Source organism: Lycium ferocissimum, chromosome 4 (genome assembly GCF_029784015.1).
Source record: "Lycium ferocissimum isolate CSIRO_LF1 chromosome 4, AGI_CSIRO_Lferr_CH_V1, whole genome shotgun sequence".
In the NCBI taxonomy this organism is placed as follows: domain Eukaryota; kingdom Viridiplantae; phylum Streptophyta; class Magnoliopsida; order Solanales; family Solanaceae; genus Lycium; species Lycium ferocissimum.
The window spans coordinates 21464853-21478879 of NC_081345.1; the positions used below are offsets into that span (position 1 = coordinate 21464853).

Genomic DNA, 14027 nt, shown 5'->3' on the forward strand with positions numbered 1-14027 from the left:
GAGCATTAGCGATGGCGAAAGTTTAAGTTGCAAGTGCGAGTCAAGGAGTCGCCAACGGCATTTTGTATTTGCAGTCAAAGGCGCTATATACCTATGCTTTTGCTTTATTTAAAGGCCGATCACAACTTCCGATCAGCCCATATTTTAAATTACGGTTCCAACATGAGGAGATCTAGATGACCTCTCCAATCGAGATTCGGTGGAGATCCGGCGCCGGCGTAGCAAATCGGCGACCTAGGATGAAGGAGATGACCGACTAAAGTGAGATCTGGCGCCGGCAAATAATACCGTGGTTCCCTTTGAGACCTCTCCAATCGAGGCCAACTAACGCGCGTAACGAATAAAATTGGGCTTTCAATGACAACAAACTGACTTGGAGCAATAATCAAACCGGTCAACATTGTATCTGGGTGAATTATATGTATCCGCGGGATTAATTTGGAAAAACAGTAGGGATATACAAGAACAAACAATTTTTATCGGAAACATTCCTCTAATGAATTCCCTGGGAACTTCTATAGTCAATGGAATATATAGAATTGTGATCAATCAAATATTGCAAAGTCGCGGTATTTATTACCGGAAATAAGATAAAAGAATAATAAAAAAAAAAAAAACCATAGTAGATCTATGATTAGCCCTCGGTCGGGATGGTCCTGTCGAAGAACTTGATTCATGCAGAGAAAGAAACTTAGGATAAAAGGGGCTAATCCGGATAATAATTTTATCCAAATGGTCATACAGTGTTATTTTCCCTTATTTAAAATCAGCGTCCACAATAGGAGCCTATAAATACGGGTTCTCTATCAGTCTCAATTTTCTCCATACCTAAACTTACTACAATAGAAACTTGCTTTCTCCCTCCAGTTAACACACATATATAAAAACAATACTCACTAGTCTTTTTCTGCTTCTTCTTATCTTTTTTTGGATAAAAAATATTTAGTTAAGATTGAACATCTTGAGAATGGGAAAGAAAGAGCAGAATGTTTCAAAAGAGAAACAAAGAGTTGAAGGTGTCCTTAACCTTCTCAGAAAGCAACAACCTCTCACTGTTAAACAGGTTTTAATTTCTCTTCATTTTCCTTTCCATGATTCGGTCTGGGAAAATACAATTTATGTTGTCTTCTTGTATACTTTACTATATTTGTTAATGAGGATATGAATACGTATTTAGTTTTCTGAGACTTTTAAGTAGACAGAAATAGTAAAACATCCATAGCTTAAATTGAACAAATGTTCTATGTTATGGGTGCAGGAAAAGTTTAGCAACAATGCTTGTATAGAGAGGTTTTTGAAAGCGAAAGGCGACAATGTGAAGAAAGCTACTAAGCAGTTACGAAATTGTCTTGCCTGGAGAGATTCTTTAGCCATTGGTATATATTTCTTACTACTATTTATTTTCTCCCTTATTATTCCCAAAAAACAGAATCAGTTGATTCATCTCAAATGCCTTTTATTTTTATCTCTTTGTTTTTCCCAAAGAAAAAGAATCAGAATCTCTTCCCATTTACTTTATTTTGAATCAGCGGATTAAAGTACTCAAAATTTCTTAAATAGTGCAAAAGCTTGATATCTCTTTATTTATAAAACTTTAATTGTGTTGAGTTTCAGATCATCTAATTGCTGATGAATTCTCGGTTGAGCTAGCTGAAGGGGCAGCTTATGTTTCTGGACATGATGATGAATCAAGGCCTGTCGTGGTAATTTTACTAATTTTAAATCTTTTTTTTTTTCCTACTTTTCTTTTTCAATTTAAACATACGTACCACAACAATGCTTTAATTCCAAATGAATTGTAGCCGGGAATATTCATTGATCAGGTAGTTCTATTCAATTTTAACATACATAATTTGGACCAACATGTAGATTTTCCGGATCAAGCAAGATTATCAGAAGTTACACTCACAGAAACTGTAAGTATATAACTTAGTTAATTCTATTTATCCTTTTTTTTTTTTAATCTCCTCTGTATACCCAGAAAGTCTTCTATTTCTTCTGATTTTTCATTAAGGGCATTCATATTCAAATTTATTAAAAATATGTAGGTTTACTCGGTTGTTGGTGTTTACATTGGAGGTGGCAATTCAAACCATGGTAAAAGGTGTTGAACAATTTGTTATTCTCTTTGATGCAAGTAAGTTCCCTTTCTTCTTATTTTTATGGAAATTAAAATATTACCCTTCTTTAGATCATCTAATTTTGAAAAGGAAGGGTAGATTGGTAGTTTTTATTCACATTAACTTGCTAAGCAGATTAGAACAATAAATAATGTACATTCTATTCTGAAAATATATCTCAAAGACAGCTTTTTCTATAATTTAAACACCCAATTTTAGGTCCTTTTAATTTCCAATGTCACGCCTAATCTCTTATCTAAACAGCAATTAATTAACTTATCAACAATGGTGAATTGGTGATTGTGCCTATTTGGTAGGCAAGATTCTGAAACTTTCTCAGACTTTGCCGGGAGTGTCTTTGAGGTGTTGCTTTCAAGTTTATGAATGTAGGGGTACAACTTGTCATTCTCTTTTATCTAGTTGACAGAGGAAAAAAAAACAAAGAACCTAAGAATTACTCGATAATGTCATGCTAAAGTACCCAGATTTCTACTTTTTATCACCTTGTCAGAACCTAACAAAGCCTGCTACCTACAAGTTTGAATTTTTCTCGGGCTTTTTGCTATAGAGTTTCATTGGATAATGATAAATGATTTATTTTTGGTAGGCATGGTTGACTAAATCATATTGTACTAATTGAAGGGGTTATTGCCAATGCAGGCTTTTTCAGGTCAGCATCAGCTTTTATGAACATGCTGCTGCCTGCATTGAAAATTATCACAGACTATTATCCAGGCCGCCTTCATAAAGCTTTTGTCGTTGATCCACCTTCTCTTTTCACTTATCTTTGGAAGGTATACTTTACTTCAAGACAAATAAGTGAAACTATGTCTATCGTATTGTGTTAAAAATGGGCTCGAGGTTAACTCAATATAAAATCTCATAATATGAAAATTACATAAAATCATATAAAAAGTGACTCCTTCCGGTTAAAAAAGAGTATTCATTCAGCCTTTAGTTTTTGATTAAAAAAGAATATTCATTTATCAAATCAAGAAATGATTAACCTTATTTTTCCTTAGGTAACCAAATTTCAATATCTATTTAATTAGGAATAGTGTAGTCAAATTATTTATTTTTGCCTAGAAGTTAGTATTTTCTTAAGGGGTGTGCAAATGACTATGTGGATACTCTTTTTTATCCAAAGTAGTATCTTTCTCAAGCAATATATGCATTTCGGATTTCAAGAGTCAAACGAGTAGTTTTTTGACAGCGATTTTTTCATATGCCTTTAAATATTTTGAATTGTTAATTATTACTATAACTTATAGTACTTATATGTAGCTTTTTCATTTTAAGAAATTCAAAGATTCTATATCCAAATTCATGATCAAAATAAAGAAATTAAATTTCTTAAAAAAATCGGAACGTGCATAACATAAATTGAGTACGCGCGAGAAATCTTATATAATATATACGCCAGATAAAAATTGGCTTGGACAACTTCTCTTATACCTTGAACCATACGTTTAGAGTTGGACAATTGACGCATGAATAGCATAACAGAACCAACATTGATGAACTAGGTCCTGAATTTTTTATTGGTTGGTTATTATACAGGGAGTGAAGGCATTTGTTGATCTAGCACCACTTACCATGACAGTATCATCACTTGACTTTGATGAATCTTTGGAGTTCAATGACTTCAGTGCATATCCAAGAACACCATCCCTCAGATTCAACCCTTCTTCAACTCCTACCAAGATTGGCTCATGCTCCTCATCAAGATTTGCCTTCACAGTCTCCCATACCTTTGACTCCATCAAACCATGGTCACTCACTTTAACTGACACGTCATCCACAAAAGTAGGCCCCACTACCCTACTGGGTCCAGCCATCTCACCACTCAATGCTCGATCCTACTCGTTTGCATCACCTATAGCCAGGACTCCACGTGGCAGCATCGGAGCCGTTAAAAAAGGGTTCTTCCCTTCCACACCATTGCCACGAAAAACACAAGAGTTAGATCCAAGCAGCAAGAATCATCCAAGGACTATGAAGCCATCATTTTTTCAATCACCAGCTATGTTCTTCAAGAAGGATTGCCACGTAAGCAAGGCTGAAAAGTTTCGAGAGTTATTTGTACCGTTGCTGAAGTTTTATCGTCGACCGTACGATGAGATGACTTACAGGGCAAAGATGAGACCTCCACTAGGTGGCCTAGTCTCCATTGTCTCGCCGCACATCAAACGCCATCATATTTCACTCTCTCAACGGTTCTGATAACAACTTACAGTACATTATTATATTATTACTGACTGTAAACCTTCCTCACCAACTAATAATTGATCAATTATTTCTCAAAATTTTCTTTTGTTTGTTTTGTTATGTTGCCCAAATTCCAATAGTGGTCATATATAGCAGATTGAATTTGTTTGGCACAGCACATGATTAATTTTTTGTTGTTAAAAAAACGAGAAAAAGTAGACTACGTACTAGGGGGGTTGTGAAATATGTACCCCCTCCGTCCCAGAATATGTCACTTTACTTTTACTAGAGGTAATTTGATTCATTTTTTAAGTTAAATTGTATTAGATTAGTTTAATATTTTAAAATTAAAATTTACTCCCTCTGTCCCAAAATAGGGGTAGCATAAGACAATTGTTCCAAAAATAATATTCACTTTAGGAATCCAAGAAAAATTTATGTACGTACATGATGCAGCACAACATGATGCAAGGCTGCAATTTGATGATATGGCTAGTCATCCATGTGATGAAGATCAAGTGAAGCTGCTAAGTGAACTTGATAAGTAGAAGATAGGAAGATCTAGTACAAAGTTTTACAGTTTGATTAAGTCTAGTATAGATATAGATTTATCTTTTGTACGCATATACCTAATGTAATTCCACTGGTGGGGTCTAGGGAGGGTAGTGTGTACGCACATCTTACCAGGGACGGACCTACATGGAGTCAAGCGGGTTCATATGAACCCACTTCACCGAAAAATTACACTGTATATATATGTATATTTAATCCGTCTTTGAAAGAATACAAGGTAAATACTAAATTTTGACTCCACTTGAACTAAAGGCAGCGCCCAGCCCACTGGCAAAGTGGGTTCAAACTTTTGAACGGATCCCAAGTACGAGCCTGCCCTACAACAAATGAGCTTTCTTTTTCTTTTAAGTATTTAACCACTGCAAACAAAGACTAACAGTTTTGTTAGCTTCTCTCTGCGTATTTTTTTTTATATATTGAACCCGCTTGGTGAAAATCTTGAGTCCGCCCACTGCATCTTACCCTTGCCTTGTGAAGGTAGAGAGATGTTTCTGATAGATCTCGGCTCAAAGAAAGAAAAAGAAAGATTTTCAAAGCAGATATTATTTGTTCATTCTCCAAGTTAAACAAATAGAGTCCTATCAAACTGGGCTTCAGTCCATGTCAAATTGTCAATTCCTCCCATGGACTCCCCTCTGATATGGCAGTCGTTCTCTCCACTCTCATGACTATTGCATTGTTTCCTAAATCTGTTGTTCTTGTTCAAACTGTTTCGTGCTTTCAATCACAATGTTTGTCAGGGTGAAACAAGATTCGACCACTAATTCACCAAAGCAATAACAGAAAGAAAAAGTTCCTCAGAAAGAGAAATTATGCCTTTTAAAAATCTGTTGAAGACAACAATTTATGTCCTCTAGCTTGAACTTTGAAAAACAATATACTACAACCTAGTAATAACTTCTGTTTCATGTAAATATTGACAGAACAAAAAGGAGGAATAGTTTTAAAAGGCTCCACACAATACAAGCAAATACGATTAGAGATTCATAGATATTCAATATCTTGTTCTACATATGACAAAACGGACTTGCAAAAAAAAAAAAAAAAAAAAAAAAAAAAAAATCAACTAGTTAAATGTTCTGGTGGAAAATGGAAAAGAGCTGAACACTTACAAGTTATCAACAACATGATTTTCAGTCTTCATGGTTATCACGTCCAACAAGGGGATTAACAAGGTTTTCAACAAAGATTTTTGGTGTAAAACACCACTTAAGTTCAGTAACTTCTAGTTGTCTGATTGAATCATCCTTTGGATTGTATATCATGAAAACTGAGCGATACAAAAGTAAAATTTCACCCTTATATGACTGGCAAAACAACGGGAAAAATGACATGGAATAGGGTGGATAATAGTCATAATTCCCAGGATTATCGGGACAATTGATGGTGAACATCTTTTCCCATGATACTTTTATCTCCATAATTCTTCATAACCCACACATCAGAATAACTTTCCTCATAGTTACAAAGTACGACAAGATCACTTCCCATAACTCCTAACATCAAATCAAATTTCCCTTTTCCATAATCGGGTTGGTCCACCGTATCCCATGTCTCATTTGCTAAATCAAAAGAAATGATACTTAAAGATGTAGTCCAATAAAGCTTCCCCTTGACAAACTTAGCTGAACAATTTATCAAAGAGCCTCCCTAAAAACCCCGGACTGTTCTCCAAGAATCGTTCTTCAAACTGTAAATTTTGATTTTTGTCTTTTACGAAGGATTATCATCAAACATATTGAAAATAGCGACTAATTTATAATCATCATGTAATTCATCATATCCAAAACCATATCTGAAAGAGCGATAGCAGATATACCGCAATTTAACTCCGGATTCTGGCAATTTCTTCGACTTTCTAATCGTTGGGTTCCAAATATACATCATATTAACGCCTGAACTAGGCCATTTATCCGTAACCCTAATAGCTCTGTCAAATTTTTCGGTACCAGCCAAACAAATCAATCCATTAGAAGAATCACACCACCTGATATTGAAGTTTTTCATGGGATAATCCATTTCACACGCCTTAGTAGTTGGGTTGTAAAGTATGGAACGTAGAGAACAATCCTTGAGATTGCATATCAAGTTCAAAATAACCCTATGGTGGTTGTATTCTTTGTCATTAACTGATGCATGGAGATGGATTTTTATGAATTCAGGGCTAGAGATTAGAGCAAGCCAAGATTTTGAAACACACGTGAATTGCAAAAGTGACTTTACGGGCAGTTTCGAGAGTATCTCCACATTGATTTCTTGGGGAAGGGAAGGAATTATTGAGGTTGAAGTTGACGGAAATTGGACATGGCTTTTGGGTTTTCGTTTTCTCCTCTTTGAAGCTCAAGTTTCCATTGCAACTGCAGATTTTGCATATGGAAGACGACAGAGAAGAAACGAACTTGACTGTTGGTTCTCTTTTAGGGTTTTAGTGAAGGGATATGTCATAAATGTCGCGCAAGTCTTTTGAGAAGTTTGTTTTGACTTTCAATGAATGCAATGTTGTACACTCTTTTTTTTTTTTTTTAACTTATAACTCCCTCCGTCTCAATTTATTTGTTTAAGAAAAAATTTAGAAAAAAGGAAAGACTTTTAAATTTATAGTTTAAAACAACCCTTAGACATTTGTGTAGCTACAAAAAAAAAATTAAGAATAAAAGATAAATTTTAAACTTAAGTTTTTTCCAATTATAAAATTGTGACATTCTTTAATTTTGATACCGATTAAAAAAAAAATGTGTTACATAAATTGTAGATAGGTTACGTGAAGTAATTAAAACAAGAAAGAGTAGTCTGAGTAGTCAATCGTGAAACACTCATTTGTCATTGGATAAACCCATATCTATTTTCAACAATCTATAATTCGTGCTTATTTTTAATGCATGAGCTTCAATACCAACTTTCAACCAATATATCTCTTTGAAAATCCCACAAATTTTCATTGATGAAAACTATTAGATTTCAAGGAGGAGAAATATTAAGTGTTCAAAATCAAATGACATATAATTAAGATAGGATGTTAAAAGTTTTATAATAATTACTTTAATTCTACTTTGAATTTACATTAATGGTAAATAATTATTTTCTTCTTAAATTTAGGAATATGGTATAAACTATTACTTTTTCTTTTACGTTTAGGATCTACATTAGTTGTGTAATATTTATTTCCTTTTAGGTTAGGATCTATAAAAAAAAAATCATTTAATAGCTTTTTTAGTTGTTATAAATAGTGTTTTATATTTTAATTCAATACAAATATTTTCAATGAATAATACAATGAGTGTGTCATTACTCTCTATGGTTTTCTCTCTAGTTTCTCTGATTTCATAATATTTCTATTATTATATCTAATAAATTTCTATCCAATTTTTTTTTCATTTTACAACTTAGATACACTCCCTGATAAGAATGGAATGACATGTTTAAGATCACATAATTCATAACATATTTTAATATGTTAGACTTTAGTTTAAGATCACAATATTTAAGAATACCTTTATATTCTTCAACTTCTGACTAACTAGTCAAATTAAGATTTAAACACGTAAAATGAAACAAGGAGTAATTCTACAGGCTAAAGTCTGTACTCTGTACTCTGTACTCTGTACTCGTTTGAGATTGAACCTTCCCTGTCCTTTGTCTCCCAACAAAAAAAAAAAAGACTCATAACAGCTAAAACAAAGCACCATACTACAACAGAACAAAAAAAAAAAAAAAAAAAAAAAAAAAAAAAAAAAAAAGGCAAATAATTAACACAAGAGAAATAATTAATAGGATCCATCATTGTATTTGTAGTGGCAAATTAAAATTACAAAATCACAAAATCATTAACAATTACATAAAAGGGCACAAAATAACCATTCATCATCACCTTACAAGTCATACGGTTGTTTGCCAGTAAACTTGACTTCAATTGGGCTGACATTCTTACCAATGGATCTAAAGTTCTGGCCCACTCCTTGACGACCAGCATTCACTTTTTCAGGGTACACACCATCTTTAGGATGCAAATATTGCACCTCACCATTAGGGAACACCCTGTAAAACTGGTAGTTAATCTTGAACTTAGACCTCAACCTAGTACCAAGTGCTAAACACTGTTCCTTCCTTGCCAATTTAAGCAAGTTTGGGCCTTCTCTCATGATAGCAGCACCACCAGTTGGCATCTCGAATATCTGTTCTTTAGGGGATTCCCATGTGATGACATAGAATTCCTCAACTTGGGCTTTGCGGAGAAGCCCACCAGTGCTGCCACCAAAGATAGGGGAAGGCGTGTTTGGGTCCAGTTGTGGTGGGGTAAAGCCCGCAGGAGCGGGCTTTTCTTCTTTAGTCGTGGCCGCAGGTGCGGCCGCGGCTTCCTCGGCCATGGCCCGGATGGGTCGTGTCACTGCAACAGTGGATTTGAGTTGCTTAGGGGAGAAGGAGGCGAGTGATTGTTTCCATGGGGCAGAGAGAGCTGGAGTGAAGAGGGAAGCTTGAGTTGCCATGGCCATTGAAGAATTTGGATTTGGAAATGTTGGGGGATGATGGACAAGTATTTGTGCAGAATAAAGTGTGGGTGAGAAGAGAGTCCCATTTCTTGTGGTGGAGATAAGGATATTGGATAAGGGGTATTCAGATACAGACCAATTAGAAGGTCTGATTTTGATACGCATTCTAACCAAAGTCAGCAAACCTGAGCCCTCTGTTTTCTGTTGCCATGTGTCGTTTGGAACTTTGGGTGAAATATCTCAAGTTAACTGGACTTTGTTTAGTGGAAAATAAAAGGAAGAGTCTTATCCCAAAATAAAATAAAATATGTATTACTCCCTCCATTTCAATTTATGTGTCTTAGTTACTATTAGAAGGCGGAAACATATTTTCTTTGATCATGACTTTTTAAAATATTTTGAGTTGTTAACGATTGTAACTTATAACACTTTTTATATAATTTTTAAGTATGAAAAATTTTATTTAAAAAAAATAAAAATACTATATCCGAATTTACATCAAACATTAGTTAGTTTAATCCTCGTATTTTGAATCACGCCATATGAGTGAAATCATGGGAAGTAGATAGTTTTTGAAGAAAATTAGCCATAGAACCTAGTCACCTACTATCAATAACGAAAAATGGGTCCTCAAAAATTTGGGACCTAATGCCTTTGCGTTATTGGCGTTGGCCTTGAGTCGGCACCGAATGGATCCTTTTAAGCTAAAAAGTTTGATGAATAAGTCGTAACGAGATTCATCGAAGGTATCAAGAGGCAAAAATCGCAGTGATCTTTTAAAACTCGAAAGATATGTTTTCAAATGTTACCAATGTACCAAAAATAACATATCTCAATTGTAATTTTAAGATATAATACATAAATATGCTCTTATTTATTTTGAATTCCAGTTGCACACTCAGACTTTATTGGAATTATCAAAAAATTTAAATAAAAAATAGATCAAAATTTATCCTTTTTTTTTTTTCTTGAAAAAATAAAATCTACAAAATTGTTAAATAATTCTTTTATTATGAATGGACAAATTAGTTAAATCACAATTTTTTATACTACTAATAATTAGGTTAAAATAATTGCATAGGTTAAAAGAATTGCTACAAAGAAAATTAAATAATAAAAGTAAGCATAATATTATAAACCAAAAAGGAAGTAAATGTTACAAAGTCAAGTTATCTCTTTGCAACAAAAAATCAAAATCAAATACTTGGAATTATTATAAAGGGAAAAATCATAGAAGCTAGCACTCTTCAAAGGTAACCAGATGAACCAAAAATAAAGTTCATCCAATCGACTTGATTTGAGCACTAAACCCCGATACATAGAGAATAATCGGGAACAAATTTACAAAGGATAGGAGGATAGTTTGTAGGCAACAGTTGCCAGAAACTTATGCGCGCTAATCAATCACGAAGCAAATACTTGCAAAACCAATTTAAACATAGGAGGGTATAGGATATAGGGATACATCACATGTTAATCATATTATATAGTAGACCTTGAAAATTGTATAATTAATTCATTTGGTAACCCTTTGACTCATTCATTCTTGAAGAGTTTCTTCCACACTGGATGCTGCTTCCAGACCTGATCGACCATTGAATCAATAGGGACTCCCTTAGTTTCTGGCAAGAGGAAGATAACGAACAGTCCCATAACGACGATCCAACCGGAGAAGAAGAAGAAAATGTATGCTTGCATTTTGCAGAGCATTGTCAAGAATGCCTGAGCAATAAGTGAGGTGAAGAGCATGTTTGTGCTGACGGCGAATGCGAAACCGGCAGTTCTTGTCTCCATTGGGAATGTCTCACTGGGAATCAACCATCCTAGAGGTCCCCATGACCATGCAAATGACATAACATATGTGCACACAAGAACCACCACCACTGCTGCTAGTGTCCTGTCCAATGTTCCTGTCTCCTTCAAATTTACTGCCAAAATAGATCCAATTGCCAACTGCAAAATAAAAAACAAATTAATTCGTCAGAAATACATAACAGTCAGAAGACTAATCAATTTATGATGAATCCCGCAATCCAAAATATTTATTAAATTTTAGTCATGTTAGTACATTCATAGTAGGTTCGATACTTTTAGAGTGTTTTAGTTAGTAATGTAAGACATTTCGTACCTGAGAGATTAACATTTGGCAACAAGCTTGGAGGAGCAATTTTCTCCTTCCAACCTTGTCAACGGCATAGATGGAAACAAAGGTGGAGCCAACATTAACAAGTCCAGTTATGACAGCGGACAAAAGTGCACCATCGGACTTGAATCCCATAGTCTGGAACAGGACAGGTGCGTAGAACATAATGGCGTTAATTCCAGTAAATTGCTGGAAGACCTGCAATAGTATAGCGATAACAAGTGGTGGAACACTGGCAGCTTTCATGAGATTCCTGAACGGATGTTTCACCGCCATGGCTTCATCACGAGCAGCAATTATTTCCTTGTATTCAACTTCAACATCATCAACTCCCCTGACTTTCTTTAGTGCAGCTTTGCCTTGCTCGTCCTTGCCACGTTCGATTAGACTGGCTGGAGTATCAGTGATAACGAAGCAACCGACGAGCAGAAGAAACGCTGGAACAGCTGCAAGGCCGAGTGACCATCTCCATCCATTGGGGTGCATTGTGGATGTTGCGTAATTCACAAGATTCGCGATGAATATTCCTATGGTTACGAAAAGTTGGAACATAATATTCACAGCTCCTCTGAGTTGGATTGGTGCTACCTCTGTCAAAAACAAAGGAACAGTCTGCAACAACCAAATTAACCATTAGCCTCTCTATTTTTTTGTAATCCACTTTTAAAAGCATCAAATTCACCAATTAGCTAACACCCTAAGACTTACTCCTAATAATGCATTTTAAAGTTGTCCGAACCTAAACCCAAAATAAGATAATATCACTAGTGGATTAGACCGTTATAAATTAAGATGTCCTTGTACATAAAACGTAGAAACTTGGTAACAACATAAAAAGTAATGGTAGTGTTCGGAGTAACATGATCATTGATACTTATATTAAGAGATTATATATTAATAATTAATAACAAAATGTAAATGTTATCGCGGTTAAGGGAAGAGATTTTGAACTTCCAAATTTGGAAAGACCTTTTTTTTAATTATTAAAAAACTAATGTTTTGAGATGCGTAAGGTTTGAGTACCTCATTTCCAAAGCCAACACCAACACCAAACAAAATTCTACCAACAATGAGCATCCATCTGTGTTCAGAGGCAGCGCTTAAAATAGCCCCAGCAATGAAAAAAAGTGCAGCCATGAAAATGGTGGGCCTACGGCCCAAAGCTGAACAGGCCTTGGAAGCAAAGAAGCTAGCAACCAAAGCTGATAGGTACAAGGAAGATGTGAATAGTTGGAGAAGTTGATCATCATATTTACAATAGTTGTTCTCCTTTGCGTGAAGCTTTCTGTCATATACATTTGGGAAGAATTTTATCAAGAAATCATCCATACCCGATACTCCACCTGAATTTATCACAAAAAAATGTTATAACAAATCAAATATCAATCATTCGGAGATCAAAATTGACTGATTCGACTAATTTAGGGCCCGTCTGGCCATGGATAATTTTCGCTTTTTTTCCAGAGTTGTATTCCGAAATCGTGTTTGGACATAGAGTTGTTCTACAATTTTTTGGAATTCAACTAGAATATTTTGAAATCCGAAAATGCCATGGATAATTTACACTTTATTTCGAAATTGTATTCTGGAATCATGTCTGGACATAGAGTTGTTACAATTTTCCGGAATTCAACTAGAATATTTTGGAATTCGAAAAACTCCAACCATCTGTTTTTTCACCCCAAATTGCTCACAAAATTCAACATTTTTCAAGTTGTACTCATGCCCAAACACAACCCCAATTTTCAAATATCGTTTTTTTTCTTTTCCAAATACTACTTTTTAAAAAGTTTCACATTTTTTATGTCCAAATGCTCACTTAAATTTGCATGAATATTTTGATGCCTTTATCAAAGAGGACTCCATTTTCAGGTTTGAATAACAAATTAAATAATGAAAAGAAAAATTTACATACCTGAAATACCAATATCGTAACCAAACATAAGCCCTCCAAAGGCAGCAAAGATCCAACATGATACCACATAGACTGTGATCTTGGAGTTGTTTGATTGAGCTGTCGTCATTTTTGCTTTTTCTATGTTTTTTGTTTTTGTAGTTATAAAATACCCTCCAAGATAAAACTGGTTTTATTTACGTAGATCGAGTCTTTGCTCTATTTTTTTGTCCTTTTTTTCAATAGAGATAGACCAGCATAGACTACATATATGGGAGAGGAGAGACAAAGAGCTGAGTATTTATCTTTGCCTCGGACTCTCCAGTTGATTTATTTTGCTGGAATGATGTTATTGTCATCGAAGTTAATGCCTTTTTATAGTGTGAGATTTCACACTTTCTGTTACTTTATTTTAGCATAATTTGTGGACACATTATAATCTTTCCTAATTTCCCAATAAAATAGGATCAACCTACCATAAATCTTTGTTCAAAACTATAACAGGCTTTTCTGATTTTGAGGAAATTTGTGAAAACAAGCATAATCCAAGGGAGATTATGAAAATATTGAGTTTGACTTGATCCATATGGTCAAGGAAATTA

At 34.6% G+C, this 14027-nt stretch overlaps 3 protein-coding genes across 3 annotated transcripts; 1 reads left to right on the forward strand and 2 right to left on the reverse strand.

Moving 5' to 3' along the window:
- The first annotated feature begins 842 nt into the window (after positions 1-842).
- Positions 843-4431, forward strand: LOC132051813 (SEC14 cytosolic factor-like). The gene is made up of 7 exons (XM_059443043.1): positions 843-1063; positions 1259-1376; positions 1615-1703; positions 1870-1916; positions 2049-2137; positions 2781-2914; positions 3681-4431. The coding sequence occupies exons 1-7, from the start codon at positions 968-970 to the stop codon at positions 4341-4343; spliced, it is 1236 nt and encodes a 411-aa protein (XP_059299026.1). The 5' UTR covers positions 843-967; the 3' UTR covers positions 4344-4431.
- Positions 4432-8647: 4216 nt separating this feature from the next.
- On the reverse strand, positions 8648-9568 carry LOC132051815 (photosystem I reaction center subunit II, chloroplastic). Its single transcript, XM_059443044.1, has one exon. It carries the CDS (start codon positions 9551-9553, stop codon positions 8771-8773), a length of 783 nt encoding a protein of 260 aa, XP_059299027.1. The 5' UTR covers positions 9554-9568; the 3' UTR covers positions 8648-8770.
- Positions 9569-10494: 926 nt separating this feature from the next.
- LOC132051816 (sugar transport protein 8-like) lies at positions 10495-13774 on the reverse strand. Its single transcript, XM_059443045.1, has 4 exons — positions 13447-13774; positions 12555-12874; positions 11517-12143; positions 10495-11341 (listed from the first exon to the last, which is right to left on the reverse strand). Exons 1-4 carry the CDS (start codon positions 13553-13555, stop codon positions 10925-10927), a joined length of 1473 nt encoding a protein of 490 aa, XP_059299028.1. The 5' UTR covers positions 13556-13774; the 3' UTR covers positions 10495-10924.
- Positions 13775-14027: the final 253 nt, after the last annotated feature.

What these genes read in the sequence shown, in the direction of transcription:
- LOC132051816 (XM_059443045.1), bottom strand. Translation starts at nt 13,555, where the DNA reads ATGACGACAGCTCAATCAAACAACTCCAAGATCACAGTCTATGTGGTA. An exon ending in GTGTTGGCTTTGGAAATGAG is followed by an intron (nt 12,144 to 12,554) that starts GTACTCAAACCT and finishes TGGTTGTTGCAG; the next exon opens with ACTGTTCCTTTGTTTTTGAC. An exon ending in GCCAAATGTTAATCTCTCAG is followed by an intron (nt 11,342 to 11,516) that starts GTACGAAATGTC and finishes TTTATTTTGCAG; the next exon opens with TTGGCAATTGGATCTATTTT.
- LOC132051813 (XM_059443043.1), top strand. Translation starts at nt 968, where the DNA reads ATGGGAAAGAAAGAGCAGAATGTTTCAAAAGAGAAACAAAGAGTTGAA. An exon ending in GAGAGATTCTTTAGCCATTG is followed by an intron (nt 1,377 to 1,614) that starts GTATATATTTCT and finishes GTTGAGTTTCAG; the next exon opens with ATCATCTAATTGCTGATGAA. An exon ending in AAGTTACACTCACAGAAACT is followed by an intron (nt 1,917 to 2,048) that starts GTAAGTATATAA and finishes AAAAATATGTAG; the next exon opens with GTTTACTCGGTTGTTGGTGT.
- LOC132051815 (XM_059443044.1), bottom strand. Translation starts at nt 9,553, where the DNA reads ATGCGTATCAAAATCAGACCTTCTAATTGGTCTGTATCTGAATACCCC.